The sequence below is a fragment of the Ictalurus punctatus genome, chromosome 19 (genome assembly GCF_001660625.3).
Source record: "Ictalurus punctatus breed USDA103 chromosome 19, Coco_2.0, whole genome shotgun sequence".
NCBI lineage: Eukaryota > Metazoa > Chordata > Actinopteri > Siluriformes > Ictaluridae > Ictalurus > Ictalurus punctatus.
Window position 1 is genome coordinate 25,923,182 of NC_030434.2, and position 22,500 is coordinate 25,945,681.

General features: G+C 43.4%; 1 protein-coding gene across 6 annotated transcripts in view; it reads left to right on the forward strand.

Annotated features, from left to right (window-relative positions):
* The window catches only part of ppfia2 (PTPRF interacting protein alpha 2), a 147,867-nt gene that overhangs the window by 117,186 nt on the left and 8,181 nt on the right, over positions 1 to 22,500 (forward strand). For 3 of the 6 annotated variants that reach the window (XM_053688484.1, XM_053688485.1, XM_053688488.1), the window contains 10 exons: positions 759 to 984; positions 1,709 to 1,738; positions 2,024 to 2,151; positions 3,424 to 3,599; positions 3,707 to 3,797; positions 11,634 to 11,715; positions 16,882 to 17,082; positions 17,563 to 17,625; positions 21,221 to 21,253; positions 21,795 to 21,970. In XM_053688484.1, the coding sequence (XP_053544459.1) occupies positions 759 to 984; positions 1,709 to 1,738; positions 2,024 to 2,151; positions 3,424 to 3,599; positions 3,707 to 3,797; positions 11,634 to 11,715; positions 16,882 to 17,082; positions 17,563 to 17,625; positions 21,221 to 21,253; positions 21,795 to 21,970 (1,206 nt within the window). Of the gene's footprint in view, positions 1 to 758; positions 985 to 1,708; positions 1,739 to 2,023; positions 2,152 to 3,423; positions 3,600 to 3,706; positions 3,798 to 11,633; positions 11,716 to 16,881; positions 17,083 to 17,484; positions 17,626 to 21,220; positions 21,254 to 21,794; positions 21,971 to 22,500 lie in introns of those variants that run through there. The other 3 variants (XR_008398432.1, XM_053688486.1, XM_053688487.1) reach the window with 3 other exon arrangements.

Genomic DNA, 22,500 nt, shown 5'->3' on the forward strand with positions numbered 1-22,500 from the left:
AAAGAGGGCGGGGCTATAAATATTATTCTGGGGGAAAACTGGAGGAAGTATTCATTATTAAGTAGCTCTTCCACATTCAAAAAAACCTGCTCTCAGCCTCAGAAGCCCCGCCCATAAAGCCCATGATATGTTTGGGTTTTTTTCCCCCACATAAGTTAACTACAAGCTTCAGAAACTCGAAGGACGCAATCTGATTGGCTCTTCCGTGTCACTGGATTGAAAACGTTTCCAGAGTTATTATAGATTTGTTTGAAACAGATAATTAAATATTATCGTTGGCGCCGGCGGTTTAAACGACTTCTTCCTGCACCGTGTGATTTAAAAATTTTTGAAAAAACCTTCCAGAACGTTCCAGAAGTCTGGCGTCGCTGAATCCCCGTGTTCCCTCTAAAACATATCGCACCAGGAACCGCCTGATTTTCAACATACACTACGTCCGAGTGGTTAAAATGGTGGAAATATTGTTGCTAAGCAACTGGGAAATACAGACCCAGTGCCTGAGATAGCGAAATCCTGAGGGAATTTGATCTAGATTAGCGCGTAGCCGTTAAATCTTTTCTGCGCACACTGTAAAGACTCGAGTGACTCCAGAACCGAGGCAGAACTGTCAGCGTTTACCTCAGATGTGTGGGAAGATTGCTAAAATTATCATTTTGCTAGATAGCAATAGCCATTAAGAACTGTGTGCGCGTGTGTGCGTGCGTGTGTGTGTGCGTGCGTGTGTGTGTGCGTGTGTGTGTGCGTGTGTGTGTGTCCAGGTTGATTCAGGAGGAGAAGGAGTGTACGGAGCAGCGGGCGGAGGAGATCGAACACCGTGTAGCCAGTGTGAGTTTAGAGGGATTGAATCTGGCGCGTTCGCTCATCACCGCCTCGGCTACGGCGTCATCGCTCGCATCATCATCACCACCCAGCGGGCACTCGTCCCCCAAACACACACCCCGCAGCCCCGCCCGCGACATGGAGCGCATGGGGGTCATGACACTGGTACACACACACACACACACACACACACACACACACACACACACACACAGAACTCAGACTTCTTCCTCATGCCCTTCCTCTTATTTGTCTTATTTTCTTCTTTCTCTTCTTTTTTAAAAAAAGAAATCTTTATCCTCTGCTATTTCTGCTTCTTATCCTTCGTTCTTTACCCGTCTGTTTCTTCTTTCCGCGTATTCCTCTTTCTTCTTCTCTCTTCTTTTTCTGTTTTTTTTTCCCCCCGTGCTATTTCTGCTTCTTCTTTCTCCTTTGTCTTCTTGTTTCTGCTTCCTGATGTCATTCGAGATTTTATTTCACAGCCGATTAGAACTTTCCGATTGAAGGACGCAGCTATTAAAGGGACAATAATAGGAGAGAAAACACACACCACAACACGGCACGTTAAATCCAAACCCTGAGATGAATGAATACTGAAGCCCTATTTAGACAGGATTAGTTTACACGTAGGGGCGGGGCAGAGTAATTATTACTGGGGTATGTCTGGGATTTTACTCACGTCTTCCTCCACATGCCATCGTTTCTAGGGACTGTGCGTACCTGGGTCTGGAAAGATTACGGTGTATTTTCTGAGCAGTAGAAATAACTGCAGTTCATATATATATATATATATATATACATCCTGTCTGATTTGACATTTTGGTAACGTGTGATGTTCTGTGATATAACTCCGTGACATTAACGCTTATGTTTCTGTTCTGTGTTCCAGCCCAGTGACCTGAGGAAACACCGGAGAAAGGTACCGCTTTATTTCCCAGCATGCACCACCTGCTCTGCTCTAATCTACTGTGTATTTATAGTCTCTGTGTTTATGTTTGTGTGTGTGTGTGTGTGTGTGTGTGTGTGTGAGAGAGAGAGAGATATATATACATGTGTGTCAAGAAGAAAGGTGGTGCTTTATTCCCTATTTCCCACCATGCACTTTCTCCTCCTCTGTCTGCCATGATATGCTGAGTATTTATAGTGCGAACTATGAACAGTGTGTGTGTGTGTGTGTGTGTGTGTGTGTGTGTGTGTGTACCAGATCGCAGCCGTGGATGAGGACGGCCGAGAGGACAAAGCCACCATAAAGTGTGAGACGTCTCCTCCTCCAACGCCTCGTCATGTCCGCATGACACACACACTGCCTGCTTCCTCTCACAACGACGCACGGTGAGTGTCTGTCTCACACACACACACACACACACACACACACACACACACACACACACACACACACAGATACTTCCACAAGAAATGTTGTGTATAGCACCACTACATTGAAGTTTCATAATAGTGTTTAAAAATGTTAAAACCAGAGAAAATATTAGGAATTATACTCTAAGGGAACTAGGAACTAAGGGAACCTGGAAAATTGTAACTAAGGGAATTGGGTACTAGAATCCAAGGGTACTTGGTGCTAAAGGAAGTGGAAATTAAGAGAACTGTGACGTAATGAAATTGGGAACTAGAAGGTACAATGGTAGAAGGAACAGTGAAACTGAGAGAGCCAGGAACTAAGAGAACTGAGAAAGAGGAACTAGGTGCTAAGGGAACTAGGAACAAAAAGAACGGTGAACAAAGGGAATTGGTAGCTATAAACTAAGGGGACAAGGAAACTAATAAAACTAAGATTAAAAGGAACTAGTAACTAAGAGAACTAGTAACTAAGAGAACTAGTAACTAAGAGAACTAGTAACTAAGGAAATAGGAAGTAGAAACTACAATTAGAAACTAAGAGGCCCAGGAATCTAAGGGGACTAGGAACTAAGGGAACGTGGAATTGGGAACCAGGAACGAAGATGACTGGGAAATGTAAACTAAGGGGATCAGGAAACTAATGGAACTACAAACAAAGGAAACTGTAAAAGAGTAAATAAGGGAATTTGGTACTATAAACCACAGGAACCATGAACTAAGAGAAGTAGGAACTAAGAGAACTGTGACATAAGGAAATTGGAAACTAGTAAATACAACGACTAGAACCCAGAGGTTCTTAAAAACTAAAAGGAACTGAAGGAACAAGGAACTGAGAAGCAGGAGCTAAGTAACTGGGAATTGGGGACTAAGGGGACTAGGAAGTAAGAAAACCATAAACTAGAAACTAAGAGAAATGGAGCTGGAAAATATGAGCGCCGGGAACTAAGAACTAAGAGGTCTGAATGTGCCTCCCAGTAAAATTTCAAAATATTATAAAATCTGTCTGATATTTCTAATAATCATTTGTAAAATAATTTAATGAAACAAAAAGGGGGGGGGGGGGGGGGGGGTTCTATCACGATTGTTAAACAAGCGCTAGTTTGGGAACTCCTGGAATATTGAGGACCCCAAAAACTAGGGGGACACGATGGAGACAAAATCAAGGTGGGCGTGATTTATGACAAAAATCTTGGTGCATGTAGTAGTAATGTGTGTGTTGTGTGTGTCTTGCGTGTGTTTGTGTAGTCTGGCCGCAGCATTAGAGGCTGATGCGGCTCTGAGCAGTGTAGCCAGCAGTCAGGACTCACTCCATAAACAACCGAAGAAGAAAGGCATCAAATCATCCATCGGCCGCTTGTTTGGCAAAAAAGAGAAAGGACGACTGGGACACATGGGGAAAGAGATGATGGGACCAGGACCAGGTACCACACACACAAACACAAACACAGAATTCCTGTTGTGCTGAATATTTTGTCTTCAACAAAAAAACACCAGCCTATCACACATCTTCATCTTATTGTCACATTAGGTGGAATTTCAGATGTGGAGTTGCTTGCTCAGGAAATGGCTGTGGGGAAACTGGGCACTCAGGCTGAGAAAGACCGCCGCATAAAGAAGAAGTGAGTGTTTTAACTCTGTAGCGTTATTACAGGGATTAATCATTAAGAGACCATAACAATAAAAAAATCGAGAAACTGTGCAACTAGGAACTTTTAGAACAACTGAAAACTCGGGGGACAGTGGGAACTAGGGTACGTTGGTAACTTGAGAAGAGAGTAAACTAGGGAATATTGGGAAGTCGAGGGACAGTAATGAATACTGAAACAGAGGAAACTAGGGGGACACCAATGAATAGGAAACAGGGGGAACATTGGGAACTAAGGAGACACTGGAAACTAAGGACAGTGTGAAATAGGATAGGATTTAGGGGGACACAGGGATCTAGGGGGACACTGGAAATTAGGGGCACACTGGGGACCTAGCAGGATAGTGGGAATCTTGAGGACCCCAAAAACTAGGGGGGGACAGTAGAAACTAGGATAACAAGGGGGGACACTGGAAATATGGGGGTACTGGGAACTAGTGGGGAAGTTTGAACTATGGCAACACTGAGAACTATGTGGACCTGTTGAAATGGAGGGAACACTGAAACTAGGGAGACGCTGGAACCTGTGAGGACACTAGGAACTAGGGAGACCGGGGGAACTAGGAGGATGGAGGTACACTGGGAACTTGAGTAACAGTGAGAACTAAGGAGACATTGGCAACTGAGGAGGAGCAGTGGGATGACAGAAACACTGGAAAACTAGAGGGACAGTGAGAACTACCAAAACCTAGGGGAGGTATGGAAGTATGGAATATTATGTGGACACTAGGAGCTAGGGATACTGTGGCCCTGTTCACGCCTGGCATTAACATGTGTCCTGGGTGATCGGATCATAAGTGGTCAGCACTAAGTACAGGTTTGATCAGGGTTGAATGTGTCTCAAAGATGCACTGTGATCCAATCACTCAAACCATAGTTGGAGGTGGTGTGGGACGCATATGGCCAAATCACATCTGTAGTGTGAATGAGAATGCATATTGATTCATCCCAGAACCCCTTACTCCAGGGGAATCAACGTATGAAATCCAATCACAAGTGGTCACTGGAGATGCATTTATAATGCCAAGTATGAACAGCTATGCATCTCGGCTGTCCACTTGTGATCCGATCACCGAGGATGCATGTCATTCAATCAGTTAGGACACAGGACACAGGCCCAGGTGGGAATGGGGTCTGTGAGATCTAGGGACTCTGAAAACATCGGGAAAACACTGTGGAATACTGGAAACTAGGGGGGGGGGTGGGAACCATGTGGACACCAGAATCTAGGCATGCAGTGAAAAATAGTGGAATACTGGAAACTGGTTTGTGGGTTTGGGGGGGGGGGGGGGGTTGGTAGACATTGGAAATTTGGTGGAATATTGGAACTATGGGTGCATTGGGAACTAGGGAGCACTGGAGACAGGTGGATCTAGGCAGACACCCAAAACTAGGGGGACATCAGAAACTACGGGGGAACTAGGAACTTGTAGTATACTGGAAACTGCAAAGGACAGTGGGAATGAATAGAATACTGGAAACAAATTGGACAGTTCAAACTTATGGAATAATGGAAACTAGGGGGCAGAGGGGCGCTAAACTAGGGGAACTGGAAAGAAGGGAACAGTACACACTTCAACAGAAAAGATACACTGGAACTGGAGAATAATGGAACAGTAGAAATTTGAGACCACTGGGCACTGTGGGTTACTGGGACTAGGGAACAGTAAAAATTAGGAACTGGGCAAGTAGTGGGATCTAAGAGAACACCAGAAACTAGGGAAACTGTGGAAATGAGGAAAATACCAGGATTATGCTGTGCTGTAGGGAACAGTAGAGGGTTTGGTGCACCATTAGGGGCAGTGGAGCCTAGTGGACATCTAGAGTACTGCAGGAACTATGGTCTGTGGCACTATAGACAAGTCTTAGTAGTAAATACTGCATAAAATACCACAATAATGAGAACTGACCCAGATCAAAGCTGTATTATAGCTACACAGCAATATGTTAGTGCTTTAGGTTCTAGGTTAACCTAGAAACACAGATATAAGTGTGTTAGAATGTATAAAGGTTCAGTAACATCTGCAGTGTGTTGTTCTCTCCACAGCAGCAGAACCAAGTGCTCACTGCTCCGTACATTGCTGCTGCATGTTAGCAACGTGTCCGCTGTGTCCATGCTAATGACCTGACTTTCATTTTCTGCTTGTTTTTCCATCGTGATGTTTGCGTTGGACGACCGTTCCGTTTATTACCGCAGACATTCATTTTGCATGCTGTATGAACACAGACGAGGTGTTATGAACGGGGCATCGTGCACCCATTATTAACACAAACACACTTATTCTGTGCTAATTCTACAACAGATCTTCAACAAGGAGTGATTTCCATGATAACTCGACCTAGTTTTTAATCAAACTAACTTTAGTCAGTAGTTTATTCAGTAAAAAATCAACTTCTAGTCTATGATGAGCCTGTTCAATCTAATGCTAGTTTGTGTTTTAGCCTGTTTTACCATGATGCTAGTTTGTTTTTAACGTTTAATGAGAAGTAATGGGTTATTGTGGATACTGTAAAGAGGGATAATGACTTAGCCAGTTTACTGCTAGTGTTCTAACGTGTTTGCTTTAATGTTAATTTTACGTAATGGCAATTTATTTAACGTAGACGTGGTTTTGGTTTACTATATTGCTAGTTTGTGCGTTAGGCCAATTCACTATAGCCTTAGCTTGGGTTTTAGCCTGTTTATTATAATGCTAGTTTGTTTATATTTCCTGCTGTTGCTTCCTATCATTCTAATAATTCGATTTTTTATCTAGTTCTAATTCTAGTTCGTGTTTTTAGCCAGTTTTTTTTTTTTTTTTTAACTGTTTACTCTGATAATGTTTGTAGCTGGGCTTTGTACACTATAAAATAAGTGTAAAATATTGATTTATTTACAATCATTTACAGTTAAATATGACAGAGCCGAACCACAATTGAGGGGTCATGTGTTAGGATGGGCATGATGCCCTGAGATATGAACATTAAATATAAACAAACAAAGATACCAGCAATAACCAGGATTCAAGGATAATAATGTGTTGCACATACAGTATGCTCAGTAACAGACTTTTAATTTTGTCTTCCATCACTCTGTCTTTATTTCTCTCTCTCTCACTCTCTCTTTATTTCTCGTCTCCTCATCAGCGGGTAAGTTTGGTTTGCGTTGCTGAGACTTTGCTGCATTTTTCCAGTCCGTCTCGTGCTTGTGTGAAGTGTGTGTGTGTTTATCTGCGAGGGCTCGGACCTGTTCTCTGTCCATCTGCCATCTACACTTCCCCCCTACGCCCTACCGCCTTTTCTCTCACGCGAATGTACATGTGACTCTTCCCTTCTGCAGTACTGTAGAAGATGCATCTCTGCCTGGAAACTCTGAGTTTGTGTGGACGTGTGTGTGTGTGTGTATAAAACTAAACAGCCTGCCATGCTGAGGCCTTCCTCCTGATGTGTGTATCAGTGTGCATCATGTGCTGGATTGCAATAACCAGGTGCCATCTCTGGTTATGGATGGTCAGCTCTTCAGACTGTGTTACATTTCTTATTCTTTGTGTGTATGTTATTTGTCATAACTCGCTCTCTCCCTCCCTCCAGCATCAGCTTGTTCGGAGGAAACAAAACACTCATTACATGACACACTCAAACCGAACATTTCATATCAGACATGTAAAGATAAGGACCGGGTCACGGCACCGTCTCTCTTGAATACAATTTTAAAGGGGCCTTGTTAGCGGAGTAGCAAATTAGCTGATTGTTTGATTTTGTTCAGCCGATCACAAACTTGATCATCAGATCGATCACAACAAATCAGCCGATCTTGGTCACACATTTCACAGAGAACATGGTAGACCGGTTTATTGGTACAGCTGAGCGCAATTTTATTGGCGTTTTTAAAATTGTGCGCTTTGTCTTCGCGAAAGTCACCTTGAAAAAGTCCACACAAAACCGCTCTGTCCCATCAGGCTTGGGTACAAATATAACGGGGGCATCTATGTTATCTTATTATTTCCATTATTTTCCCCAGTTCTTCCTGAATAATAATAATAATAATAATAATAATAATATACCCCCTGGGTACTAAGCGGAACAAAGTATGTCTGCTCTGGAGTTTGGATATCTAGAGACCCGGGTCTGCAGACATTCCTTCCTGAATCTTCCCCATGCCCCACATTCTCAACAGACCTGTTCAGGACCTGCTCCAGCCCAAATGAGGAGATTAGTTGTGGAACCCTGTGGATAGGAGTGAAGAAAAGAGAGAGATTAGGACTAAAAGAGGTGTGGGGTTTTGGTTAGGGCTGCACACGAATCTTGTCACCAACATATCCCAGACCAGCTGGTCCACCTAGAGGTGCCAGGGCTGTAACTTCTTCTGTTGTGGAGCAGGCACAGATGGGACCTCAGCTGTGGAAACAGCACTGCAGAGTGTCCATTAGTCTACAACCATAGACGAGTGGTCTGGACCCACTCAGACCTCTCTCTCTCTCTCTCTCTCTCTTCATCATGTTTACCCTCTGATGTATTCAAGTGTCCTTACTTTGCACTGCAAACAATTTCTGCATTACTAATTCATCTTCTGAGGAAGAAACATCCAGCACATCCACTTAATCACTGTCCACTCAGTGTTGACTCTCTGTCAGTACTCTCTAATGTTCCAGTTAGTGGGACAGTTGGACAAAAATGTTAAGCGAGCTAACAGTTTAGCTCAGGGGACGCTAGCAAGGCAACAAACCCAACAAATTGGGGGTGGGTTCTGAGGTCTGATTGGTTACAGTGGTATTGGGGGTGGGTTCTGAGCTCTGATTGGTTACAGTGGTATTGGGGGTGGGTTCTGAGCTCTGATTGGTTTCAGTGGTATACTATAGTAGTTACTATACGACTTATCATCGTAACATTACGTTAACATAAACTGATTTCTGTGTAGGTCCTGTGTAGCATGGTCGTCCTGATTTTCGTGCCTTGCTAGGTTCCATGTTTTAGCATTTTTGCCCAACCTCTTTAAATGACTGTATCTTAATGCCTGTTGTTTGTTAGCCAAGTGCCTGCAGGTTGCCTTGACTGTTTCCCTTTCAAGTTTGTCTCACTTTGCTAATTCTTGGGTCGCATAATCAGATTTTTAGGTGCAGCGTTTACTGGATTTTAGCATTTTAGAGTTCAATAATAGGATGTCAGAGATCCAAGATTGCTAACAGATGGTTAGCAGGACACAAAACAGCACACGTACTATGTTGATTAGTATGATGAACGATGATCAGAATTCCTGTATGTCAAGCCTAATAGTGTGACATCTGCTTCTCTTTCTGTTCATGTAACGCTAACTACCTAGCTTCGTGCTTGGTCAGTTTTCACACGTGAATTTGGTCTAAATTCTCCCTGAAAAGCACTTTAACGATATCTCTGCCTGCTGTTTGTTTGTTAGTAAAGTGCCTGCAGAATTTTCAGGCAGTTTCCAAATTTGCCCCGTGATTATCATTATCATCCAACTCTTGGGTTGGATAATCAGATTTTAAGGGTGGTGTTTGCTTAATCATGTAGAGTTTTTATGAGGGTGATAAAGGAGTGTAATGGTTTATTTTCAATAATTACATGCCATCTTTCCTGCTAATTTTATAGTCATGGTGTCAGCAAGTGGAGACTCCGGAGACAGGAGCTGGGAGTTTGTATCTCTCAGAACTTTCATTTGGGTTTCTCACAGTGGCTTTTTAAAAAAATATCATCTGGCGATAATGCTCAACAAAGCTTGCTGATATCAGGAAATAACCAGGGAGTCGGAAATGAAAAACAGCACAACCTGAAATGGAGTCTGATGTCAGGATGCTAGTACAGTGGCGTTATCTCCCTTATAACATGCCTGGGTTTATTTCTTTTGGAAAAACTCTTAAACAGAGTTGTTCAATCTTTATTAACTGCCCAGATTAAGTCTTTGGACATTTTGGACATAGTTGTCAATGTCGGAATACGGTAAAATGACTTCTTAACTCTAATTCCTTGGCTTTGATCTATATGTATGTATAGAGTGTGCTCCACTAATATTGGCACCCTTGGAAAATATGAGCAAAGAAGGCTGTGACAAGTTGTCTTTATTGTTTAACGTTTTGATCTTTTGTTCAAAACATTCACAAAAATACTCTGCTCTCATGGATATCAAACAATTGCAAACACAACACAGGTTTATCAAAAAAAAAAAAAAAAAACTTTGTTAAATATAGGTGTGCAACAATTATTGGCACCCCTGTGAATTCATATAAGAAAAATATATTTGAAGTATACTCCCATTGATATTTAACATTTTTTAGTACACTTGGGTGACTAGGAACAGGAAATTGTTCAACCATGACTTCCTGTTTCACAGGGGTATAAATATGAGGTAACACACAGGCCAAATTCCCTCATTCATAACAATGAGTAAGACCAATGAATGTAGCTGTGATGTGCAGCAGAAGGTTGTTGAGCTTCACACAATGGGGCGTGTCTATAAGAAAATAGCACAAGCATTGAAAATGCGCATTTCCACCATCAGGGCAATAATTAAGACGTTCCAGTCAACTGGAGATGTTATGAATCGACCTGGAATTGGACGTGTGTCTATATCGTCTCAACGCACTGTGAAGAGGACGGTTCGAGTGGATAAAACATCTCCAAGGATCACAGCTGGAGAATTGCAGAAGTTAGTTGTGTCTTGGGGTCAGAAAGTCTCCAAAACTACAATCTGAAGTCACCGACATCACCACAAGCTGTTTGGAAGGGTTCAAGAAAACATACATCAAAATCAACACAGAAATGGTTTACTGACCACAAAATCAAGGTCCTGCCCTGACCATCCCAGTCCCCTGACCTGAACCCCATAGAACACCTGTGGGGTGAACTGAAGAGGAGAGTCCACCAGCGTGGACCTCCAAATGTGAAGGATCTGGAGAGGTTCTGTATGGAGGAACGCTCTCAGATCCCTCGCCATGTGTTCTCCAACCTCATCAGTGTTATAGGAGAAGACTCAGAGCTGTTATCTTAGCAAAGGGAGCTAGCACAAAGTATTGACTAAAAGGGTGCCAATAATTGTTGCACACCTATATTTAATTAGATTTTTTTTGTAAAAAAAAATAAATATATATATAGTTTGCAATTGTTTGATATCCATGACAGCAGAGTATTTTTTATGATTTTTTTTTTAAACAAAAGATCAAAAGGTTAAACAGTAAAGACAACTGCATTGCTCATATTTACCAAGGGTGCCAATATTAGTGGGAGGTACTGTAGATATGAGGTTTCTCATATTTCAGAAGAACAATCTGGCATGAACACTGTTTTAATAAAAAGTTGCATAGTACGATGACATCCGCTTTATGATTGGTGAGAATGTGCTTATGCAACCTGTACCCAAGGTTAGCCACGCCTATTTTATACAGAAAGGAGAGAGACTGAGGTAAAGCTCCAGTGCAGGTTGTACTACAGATTGTGGAGCAGCATCCGCCTCATTAGAAACATCAGGGGTTTAGGAAAAGTTCTGGACTGTGGAGATAGCAATGTTTTCTTCCTTCTCTTGTGATTAATATGTATTCAGAACAGAAAGAGCAGCAGAAGAGCAGTGGGAGTTTATCATCTCTTGGGGAAGAGCAAGAGGCGTTTAGAAATAAAGAGACATTTCCAGGCTCAGAAAAAAACGTGTGTTTGTTCTTATCAGAGGACATGAAAACAGGGAAGGTCTGGCTGCTAATGATAACAAAGATAAAGAATCTCTCTGTTTGTCCATTTGAGTGCAGATGAAGTCTCCTCACTCTTTCGCCCACTTCCTCCCTCTCTTCCTGCCTCCCCCTTTTCCCTGTTTGTCTCTTCTCTCTAGGCATGAGTTGCTGGAGGAGGCGAGGAGGAAAGGATTGCCTTTCGCGCAGTGGGATGGTCCTACTGTTGTCGCATGGCTGGAGGTAAGAGCTCCCCTCATAAACCTCATGCTGCTGTAAATGGTTTTTCACAACATAGACTCTGGCTTTGTTCCAATCCTGCTTTTAAAGTGCCCTCTGCAGAGTAAAATAACACTTCTATCAAATACTGAGTGCACATAGAGGAGTCTGAGGAGAAAAACACAATCAAATCTGAACACAATCAAATGTTATGGTTTTAAATTGAATAACAATGGAGTGATGGCATTTGCAGTCTACACTGAAGCTGGCTTATTTTATTATCTTGTTTCCCCTTGGACCTTTTAAGGGTTGTTCTAATATTTTGTCAGCATAATTGACATTGGGGATGGGTTCTGAGGTCTGATTGGTTACAGTGGTATTGGGGGTGGGTTCTGAGGTCTGATTGGTTTCAGTGGTATTGGGGGTGGGTTCTGAGGTCTGATTGGTTTCAGTGGTATTGGGGGTGGGTTCTGAGGTCTGATTGGTTATAGTGGTATTGGGGGTGGGTTCTGAGGACTTATTGGTTACAGTGGTATTGGGGGTGGGTTCTGAGGACTGACTGGTTACAGTGGTATTGGGGGTGGGCTCTGAGGTCTGATTGGTTACAGTGGTATTGGGGGTGGGCTCTGAGGTCTGATTGGTTACAGTGGTATTGGGGGTGGGCTCTGAGGTCTGATTGGTTACAGTGGTATTGGGGGTGGGTTCTGAGGTCTGATTGGTTACAGTGGTATTGGGGGTGGGTTCTGAGGTCTGATTGGTTTCAGTGGTATTGGGGGTGGGTTCTGAGGTCTGATTGGTTACAGTGGTATTGGGGATGGGTTCTGAGGTCTGATTGGTTTCATTGGTATTGGGTGTGGGTTCTGAGGTCTGATTGGTTATAGTGGTATTGGGGGTGGGTTCTGAGGACTTATTGGTTACAGTGGTATTGGGGGTGGGTTCTGAGGACTGACTGGTTACAGTGGTATTGGGGGTGGGCTCTGAGGTCTGATTGGTTACAGTGGTATTGGGGATGGGTTCTGAGGACTGACTGGTTACAGTGGTATTGGGGGTGGGCTCTGAGGTCTGATTGGTTACAGTGGTATTGGGGGTGGGTTCTGAGGACTGATTGGTTACAGTGGTATTGGGGGTGGGCTCTGAGGTCTGATTGGTTACAGTGGTATTGGGGATGGGTTCTGAGGTCTGATTGGTTACAGTGGTATTGGGGGTGGGTTCTGACGTCTGATTGGTTACAGTGGTATTGGGGATGGGTTCTGAGGTCTGATTGGTTTCAGTGGTATTGGGGGTGGGTTCTGAGGTCTGATTGGTTACAGTGGTATTGGGGGTGGGCTCTGAGGACTTATTGGTTACAGGGGTATTGGGGGTGAGCTTGGAGGTCTGATTGGTTACAGTGGTATTGGGGGTGGGTTCTGAGGTCTGATTGGTTACAGTGGTATTGGGGGTGGGTTCTGAGGTCTGATTGGTTACAGTGGTATTGGGGGTGGGTTCTGAGGTCTGATTGGTTTCAGTGGTATTGGGGGTGGGCTCTGAGGTCTGATTGATTACAGTGGTATTGGGGGTGGGCTCTGAGGACTTATTGGTTACAGTGGTATTGGGGGTGAGCTCTGAGGTCTGATTAGTTACAGTGGTATTGGGGGTGGGTTCTGAGGTCTGATTGGTTACAGTGGTATTGGGGGTGGGCTCTGAGGTCTGATTAGTTACAGTGGTATTGGGGGTGGGTTCTGAGGTCTGATTGGTTACAGTGGTATTGGGGGTGGGCTCTGAGGTCTGATTGGTTACAGTGGTATTGGGGGTGAGCTCTGAGGTCTGATTAGTTACAGTGGTATTGGGGGTGGGCTCTGAGGTCTGATTGATTACAGTGGTATTGGGGGTGGGCTCTGAGGACTTATTGGTTACAGTGGTATTGGGGGTGGGCTCTGAGGTCTGATTAGTTACAGTGGTATTGGGGGTGGGTTCTGAGGTCTGATTGGTTACAGTGGTATTGGGGGTGGGCTCTGAGGTCTGATTGGTTACAGTGGTATTGGGGGTGAGCTCTGAGGTCTGATTAGTTACAGTGGTATTGGGGGTGGGTTCTGAGGTCTGATTGGTTACAGTGGTATTAGGGGCAGGAACTTGCAATGCTAGCAGAGTTGAGAGAGAAACCCAGCTAATAGCAAGACTTGCTGCCATTGAGGTTCAATAGGGTTGTTATGAGATCAAACCAGTGCACTCTCATTTGTCATTAAGTCAACAAGGGTGCATTAAACAATATGGGAACACGGGGATGGAGAAATTTGAGTACACACTTGACTGTAATAAAAAAAACTCTAACACCCTGAATCAAGCGCTGCTTTTCCCCCTTGATGCTCCGAACTGCCAGTGAGGCGATTATTTTAGTTAGCGCGTGAGGAAAAGTCTGCACACAGTGTGCTTGCATAATCATATCTGCAGCTGTGTGTGTGTGTGTGTGTGTGTGTGTGTGTGTGTGTGTATCAGCAGTTTATGGTCAGGAGTTACTGATCTGCTATTACACACTGACTCAGAGCTGCTCTTATAAACTTGCAATCTCAGATTATTCCAGTTTAACTTCTTTTAATTCTGTATTAATGTGTTATAAACTCAGACTTTTTAAAAAAATCATTTTAAAACCCAGATTAAATCCAGATGAAAGAATTTTAAATTGAGATGAAAGTGTGTTAAATCCAGATTAGTGTTTTAACTGCATATTAAAATAAGTTTAAATGAGAGTTTACTTCATCAAATATAGCTTCAACTGTTTAAGTCCAGATCAGAGAGTTTTAGGATTCAGATTAAAGTACTTTAAATCCAGATTAATGTTTTACAGCCAAATTTAAATATACTACTTTAGAATATTTTGAATGATCTGTCTTTTAAAACCAGATTAAAATGTTGAAGAAATTCAGATCAGAGTTTTGAATCTAGGTGAAAGGATTTTAAATCCAGATTATTTTTACTGATTCGTAGATGTGCAGTAAATACATTTTTAATTGTGGATTATATTGTTAATATGCTTCATTATAAATACGCCCCAAAATACCTTTTTTAACTTTATATTTTTAATTATAAATATTTTGTAAAAAATATTTTGAACTTGAAAATGGCAGCCATTATTATTATTATTATTATTATTATTATTATTAATATTATTTGTAGTAGTATTTATTATTATTATTATTATTATTATTTGTAATAGTAGTAGTAGTATTTTTATTATTATTATTATTAGTAGTAGTAGTAGTAGTAGTAGTATCCAGTAGTTTAGGTGTTCATTATGATGTTAATGATGTATTAAATGTGAAATAAGGCTTTATAACAGCTGGAAGTGTGTGATGTGCAGTACAATATTTAATACAGTGTTAACTGTCTGAGCTGATGCTTTACAACACCGCCATCTTGTGGCAGGAAATCAAAAATAATATGACGTTATATAATATAATTGTGGATTTTATACATATGACTTTACTAGAAAGTTTGTGTGTGTGTGCGTGTGTGTGTGTGTAGAACTGCTCTAACACTTTTCTTTTCTCAGATAAACAGGACACTCGAAATGTTTTTAGGTTTTTCGCGCCACAAAGCTTTACAGACCTCCGTTACCAAGAAAAAAGTCTGATGCTCCGCCCCATCTCCTCACGTAACGCGGCGAATAGGCGGCTTTTCAAATGTCCTGTGTTTACAAAGTTGACAATCCACACTGCACCGTCCGACACATCCGACAGATCCTCCGATAACGTCTGGCAAAAACACCGCGCATGACCACGACCTGCGGATTTTTCTCTTTGATCGAGCTGAAGAATCCTTTGGTAGGCGTGGTCACAGACGCCGCTCCATCGGTACACACGCTTACACCGTCTTCCCGTTCTAGTGCTCCTTGTTCCATATAATCCCCCTCTTCTATTAACCCTCCACTCTTTCCTCCCGTCCCTCCTTCTTTTTCCACGGCCCCTTCCCTTCTTTCCATCATTCCACTCTTTCAGTTTATCCTCCCGCTTTCCTTCCTCTCCTTCCATCCTTCCTTCTTTGTCCACAGCCCCTTCCTCTCTTTTTACTCCTTCCACTCTCCACCCACCTTGTTGGATATAATGGGGTGTTGCCCGGATGTAGTATTTCCTCTCCGGTTGTTGATGTCCAGCTGAGCGTGTCCACTTCATTCTGTTGGTTCATCAACCTGAAGTGCATGTTTTTATCCACTAGTTATTATTATTATTATTATTATTATTACGACTATTTCCAGTACAACACTCTCAGTATCAGCGGACGTATCATCAACGCGTCTGAGGACTCAATGGTTTCAAACGGGCACTTTTGATAGATCCTTGACAGCATTTGGACCAACGTTGTTTTCAGAATTGCTTTGCATGCAGAATTAATGACGCCGCCTCCATATGTGGCATTTTCCGACTTTGCCACTACCTCAGCACCCAGGTATCTGGCTTCGAGTGCTTTTTCAGACACTGTCTCATCAAATGGTAAACGGTCTGCACTTATACGGCGCTTTTTTAACCTTAGAAGTTCTACAAGAAGTTCTACTGGTTCTCACTCACTCACTCACTCACACACCAGTGGTGGCAGAGCTGCCATGCAGGGAGCTAGCTTGCCATCGGGAGCAGAAGGGCACTTCGGCATGTGGAGTCATGTGGGCAGGGACTCGAACCGCCAACCCTACGTGGACAACCCGCTCTACCACCTGAGTCTCAGCCGCCCAGAGTAGCCTGTAATTCCTGCTCGCTAGGAACCATTGCGTGTCGACGGAGCCCCCGGCGAAAGTGAACCCACATGACGGATAACTGTCACTGTATTGTCTCGAGCTCGCCGTGTTTGCTTTCTTTCTCATATCCCGCCGCTACAGGGTCCAGGTTCCGGTTCCGGTTCCGTAGTTTTTGTTTTTCAGTATCTGTCCATGTTTTCCGCAGGTCTTAGTAGCGTGGTCACTCATAACGTGGGGAATTCGTATACGGGAACAACCCAAGTCACGTAGGAACGCGATGAGGTCACAGATAGCTAGCGAGCATATTGAGTGGTGATAAAACAACAAATTTGCATATATCCGTATTTTATTTATTTATTTATTTATTTATTTGGAAAAAATCTGGTCGATTTCTTCGGCACAGTGGTCGGGAAACACTGCTCCGTGTTCGTGCAGATGTGTGTGTATGAATATGAATATAGATGATGTGTGTGTGTGTGTGTGTGTAGCTGTGGTTAGGAATGCCGGCGTGGTACGTGGCAGCGTGCCGGGCGAATGTGAAGAGCGGCGCTATCATGTCGGCTCTGTCCGATACGGAGATCCAGCGCGAGATCGGCATCAGTAACCCGCTGCACCGCCTCAAACTGCGCCTCGCCATCCAGGAAATGGTGTCACTAACCAGCCCGTCGGCCCCGCCCACTTCCCGAACCGTGAGTACACACACACACACACAGGCTCCTCAGCATATGTGCTTAAATCCTCCTGCTCCTTGTCTGCATGTATGTGTGTGTGTGTGTGTGTGTGTGTTTCTCCATTTTTACTTTCTTTCCCATTTTGTTGTTATGGTAACACATTTGCTTTCACAGTAACAGCTAAAGCATACGTGTGTGTGTGTGTGTGTGTGTGTGTGTTCAGTGTTTGTTTGATATCGCTGTGTGTTCTTCAAGTGTGTTGGTGTATTTTGTGCACATGAGTGTGTGTGAGTGTGTGTGAGTGTATTTTGTGTATATGAGTGTGTGTGTGTGTGTGTATAATGAGTGTGTGTACAGTGTGAGCTCTCTGGGCCATGTCACATGACCTGACCGTGATGCTGTAACACTATTGGCTTACAGTGGTGCTGCTCTTCTTCTTTAACACTGCTTGCCCCTCTCTGATTGGACGGCTGCTCTCTGTGGCCCCGCCCACTTTAGCCGTCAGGCAATGTGTGGGTGACGCATGAGGAGATGGAAACACTCGCGGCTCCGTCTAAAACGGTCAGTTATCCTCCTCTATCACTCCATCCATCCCTCACTCCCTCTGTCTCTCTGCCACGCCCGCTCGTCATCTTCATCCTGCTGTTTCTCTCTCTCTCACACACACACACACACACACACTTGCTCTCTATCATTTGTCATAATATCATGAATATTTCTCATAGCTGTGGAAAAATGTGTGTGGCTCAAATCTTAAGACAGAGAGAGATACTGTATATAGACAGACAGACAGACAAAGAGGCTCTCAGGGAGACAGGCTGATAGATAAATAATAATAATAATAATAATAATAATAATAATAAATAACATCTTTCATTTATATAGCTCCTTTCCAGAGCTCAAGGACTCAAACACAAAACAATGAAAAAGACAGTACAGGTCGTGCGGTCACTGAGAAAGATGCACAGCAACACATTAGGACAGATCACACTGACAACACAGACGTGCTTCAAGTTGGGATTTGAACTCGGCGATGGATGTGATGCTGAGGAAGTGAGGGAGTGAATTCCAGATTTTGGGGCTACTACACTGAAAGACCTGCCACCCATAGAGAGAGGAGGTCTAGGGACGGGGAGGAGTCCGAGCCCGGAGGACCTGAGAGACAGCGGGGCGGGTTGTAGGGGAGATGGCGAGGTGCCAAACCGTGACGTGATTTAAATGTGATCAGGATTATTTTATATTAAATGCGAAACGAATCCGGTAGCCAGTGCAGTTCAGACAGGACCGGAGTAACGTGAGCCGAGCGTTTGGTACGTGTGAGAAGTCTAGACGCTGAGTTTTGAATAAACTGCAACCTGGCAGTAGATTTAGCAGGTAAAGCAGCGAGGAGGGCGTCGCAGTCATGGAGACGTGAGGATCTAAATGCATGAACCGGCGTTTCAGCGTCTTCGAGGCTAACGAAGGGGCGGAGCCGAGAAACACGACACAGGTGAAAGAATCCAATTTTAGACAGAGTTTATATGATCTTCAAAAGGCGAGGGACACACACATTGGCAGACACAGAGAGACAGACAGCCAGAGAGGCAGACAGAGAAAAACAGGAGGACAGACAGGCAGACAGAGGGACAGACAGGCAGACAGAAGGACAGAGAGACAGACAGAGCGATGGGCAAAATATCAAACGCCGAGATAGAGAAAGAAATATATAGATCAATAGAAAGACAGACAGATGGAACAAATGAGAGAGAGAGACAGACAGAAAGACAGACAGACAGTTATATCAATAGAATAAACCCTAGATTGACCGAGGGACAGAAACGGACCATGTTTACACTAATATGCGTGATGCCTACAAAGCTGTTCCCTGCCCCCACCTCAGCCATTAAGATCACATTTCTGTGTTGCTAATCCCCTCACACACACCGGTGCAGAAACATGAGGAACAACCACCGGGAACATCAAAGTTTGGCCAGAGAGGGCCAGCTCAGCTCAAGAAGACTGCTTTGACTGTGCAGACTGTGCTACTGGATACTTGATTTTCAGAGCAACAGACCACAGGTTGTCAAAATCAACACCTCCCAGCAGACCTCCCAAACCCATCAGAGTGGTGCACCACAGGGCTGTGCACTGAGTCCACTGTTACACACCCTGCTGACTCATGACTGCACTGCAAAGTTCTCAGTGCCACCGCAGTTCTGGGGCTCATCAGCAGTAATGATGACACAGCATACAGGGATGAGGTGAACCAGCTCATAGCCCGGATTCCTACAATCTCTCCCTGAATGTCGACAAGACAAAAGAGACGCTTGTTGACTTCAGACAATTTCTCACTTCTATAGATCAGTCCGTCCAGCGTTTAGCCTTTTTGCAATCACAGAAATGAATGCAAAAATCAAGGAAACTCCTTATATTTGGAGGAGCTTGCAAAATTACCGCAGATTTACCCAAGACGTGTCACGTGACGTCGTCACAATGCACGATCGGCCAGAGCCCTCTTCGACTCATGTGCGTCGAACATGAGTACAGTTAAAAGGTCTCATTTACTAACAAACATCACTGTGAAAGGCCGTGCAAAACTATTATTTCCCACAGAAAGCACAGAAATTACAGTGAAAACCGAGATTACATATATACACGAAAACGTCTGCGTTTAGTACGCACCTTACTGTGCTCACTGAAACCTCAGCGCCTGATACACCACAACCCGCCTTCTCACAAATCTGCTTGCACTCGTCGATAGCTTCCTTTTTCTTCCACATCCAGGTATTTCATATGTTCTCCACCCCTAGCCAGTTCAGGTGTTTCATGTGTTCCAGCTCAAGCACCCCTGGTGTAAGTAATGAAGCCCTTGATCAGTTGTATCAGGTGTGCTCGAGAAAACACCTGTTCTGCATATCTGTGCTGGTGTGAGGGATTCTGTTCAGGGGGGTGAATAATTTTGAGACTGGAGAAATCATTATAAGTTTCATTTTCAGTTGAATTTGGGGAAACCGCTTGAAGCGTTCGTCGTGTCGAACCATTTCAATCGTTTTTGTTTGATTTGTCCATCACAAACCGCTGAAAGTCTGTACATTCTGACACTAAACCTGATTTGTTCATCGCAAACAGCTGGTTCCATAAATTCTTTTTAAGACATTAGTGATGTGTTGTCTTAGTCAGGCTCATGATACATCGTTAGACCAAACGCACACACTGACTTATCTTCTGTCACTTTTTGGCCGCTTTTAGAACTGCACCACTGCGAGCAACCTGTGTGTTAGCAGCTCTGAGAAAAAGCTAACGATTAGCCGAGACCAGCAGGGCAAACAGCTAGCAAAAATGTGCTGGGGTCCATTTTAACGTACTCTAAAAAGTGTCGAAATCTTTCTTTGTCGTCGATGTTACAGTCATAAACAAACCCATTTTAGTCAAACTAGCTAAGCATATTAGCTTATTAAAACACGTACACAAAAGCTCACAACTTCAGTACGCTCATCCGGTTTTGTCTTTCGGTTTTACGATCAATATCTCAAATAATTGACATAAATTACATTTTTATGCTAGCTAGGTAGCTTTTACACAAAAATTCAACCCAGATAAATGTTTGACGCGCTAGTTGAATGCGACATAAAAGATGAAATGTTTGGGGGGAAAAATAAATTAACTTCATGAATCAGCAGCTTTGCTAGCAAAGATCTCAGCTAGCTAGCGAGGCACATTTTCAAGAACTGAAATAAGGACATCAAAATTTTTGCAAAATAAGTAGCCTGGATTAAGTTAAGTTCTATTTAATTTTCTCAATGTATACAAAATATGTTTACAGTGTATGAAGTGACGTTGCTATTTTTGTCAGTTGGTTGAGATTCCTGAAGGCTAATGTTTATCAGGCAGCTCTGTTATTTCCATTAGATTTTTTTCTTTTAATTAGCAGAAGTTTAAACACGGACGTAGTTTCAAAGTAGTTAATCTACTTTTGCTGTGTAGGTCGTAGTATAGCTAGCTTTAGCTAACTGCATCTTTAAAAGACCTTCCCAAAACTCTGTGTGTGTGTGTGTGTGTGTGTGTGTGTGTGTGTGTGTGTGTGTGTGTGTGTGTGTGTGTGTGTGTGTGTGTGTGGGTGCATGCATGCATGTTGGACCATCTGCTAACACTGGATTTCGTGTTCACATTGTAACAGAAGTCAGAGTCTGAAGAAGGAAGCTGGTCTCAGGTAAGCTTCTGATTGACGACTAATCTCACGAACATCATTAACGTTATTCTAATGCAGTATGGATACCTTTGTAAAACAACCTGAAGATGTCAGAAAACCTTTACAAAGCGTTGGCACTGGAGACTCCTTCCATAAATGTTCCAAAAACGTCTCCTTACTTTAAGAAAACTTCACCACATCAATGACTATTACCATCCGCTCGTCATCAGTGGATCCGAGCGCCCGCTGTACGAGTCCTTGTGAATGAGCCGTTGCTATAGAAACGATAACGTATTAGAACGAGTGCATTGATATGAACCTGCGCTACAGTCAGAGCTGCTGTTATAAATTAATCAACACCTGATTCTGACCAATCACAGTCCAGAATTCAGCAGCACTGTGATGTAAAATGGCGCACTTATAACATTAAATAAATGATAGAACCTGTGTGTAGTCCTATTATAATATTGGTTATTTTCTGAGTGTGTAGCTGTCTGAAGTGTGTGTGTGTGTCTGTGTGTGTGTGTGTGTGTGTGTGTGTGTGTGTGTGTGTGTGTGGTAGACATTAGCATACGGGGACATGAATCATGAGTGGATAGGTAACGAGTGGCTGCCCAGTCTTGGCCTACCTCAGTATCGCAGCTACTTCATGGAGTGTCTGGTGGACGCACGAATGCTGGATCACCTGACCAAGAAGGACCTCCGAGTTCATCTCAAAATGGTGGACAGCTTCCACAGGTACAGACCTAAACACCTGGAAATGGTGGACAGTTTCCACAGGTACAGACCTAAACACCTGGAAATGGTGGACTGCTTTCACAGGTACAGACCTAAACACCTGAAAATGGTGGACTGCTTAAACGGGTACAGACCTAAACACCTGGAAATGGTGGACTGCTTTCACAGGTACAGACCTAAACACCTGGAAATGGTGGACAGTTTCCACAGGTACAGACCTAAACACCTGGAAATGGTGGACAGTTTCCACAGGTACAGACCTAAACACCTGGAAATGGTGGACAGTTTCCACAGGTACAGACCTAAACACCTGGAAATGGTGGACAGTTTCCACAGGTACAGACCTAAACACCTGAAAATGGTGGACTGCTTACACGGGTACAGACCTAAACACCTGAAAATGTGGATATCTTCCACAGGTACAGACCTAAACACCTGAAAATGGTGGACAGTTTCCACAGGTACAGACCTAAACACCTGAAAATGGTGGACAGTTTCCACAGGTACAGACCTAAACACCTGAAAATGGT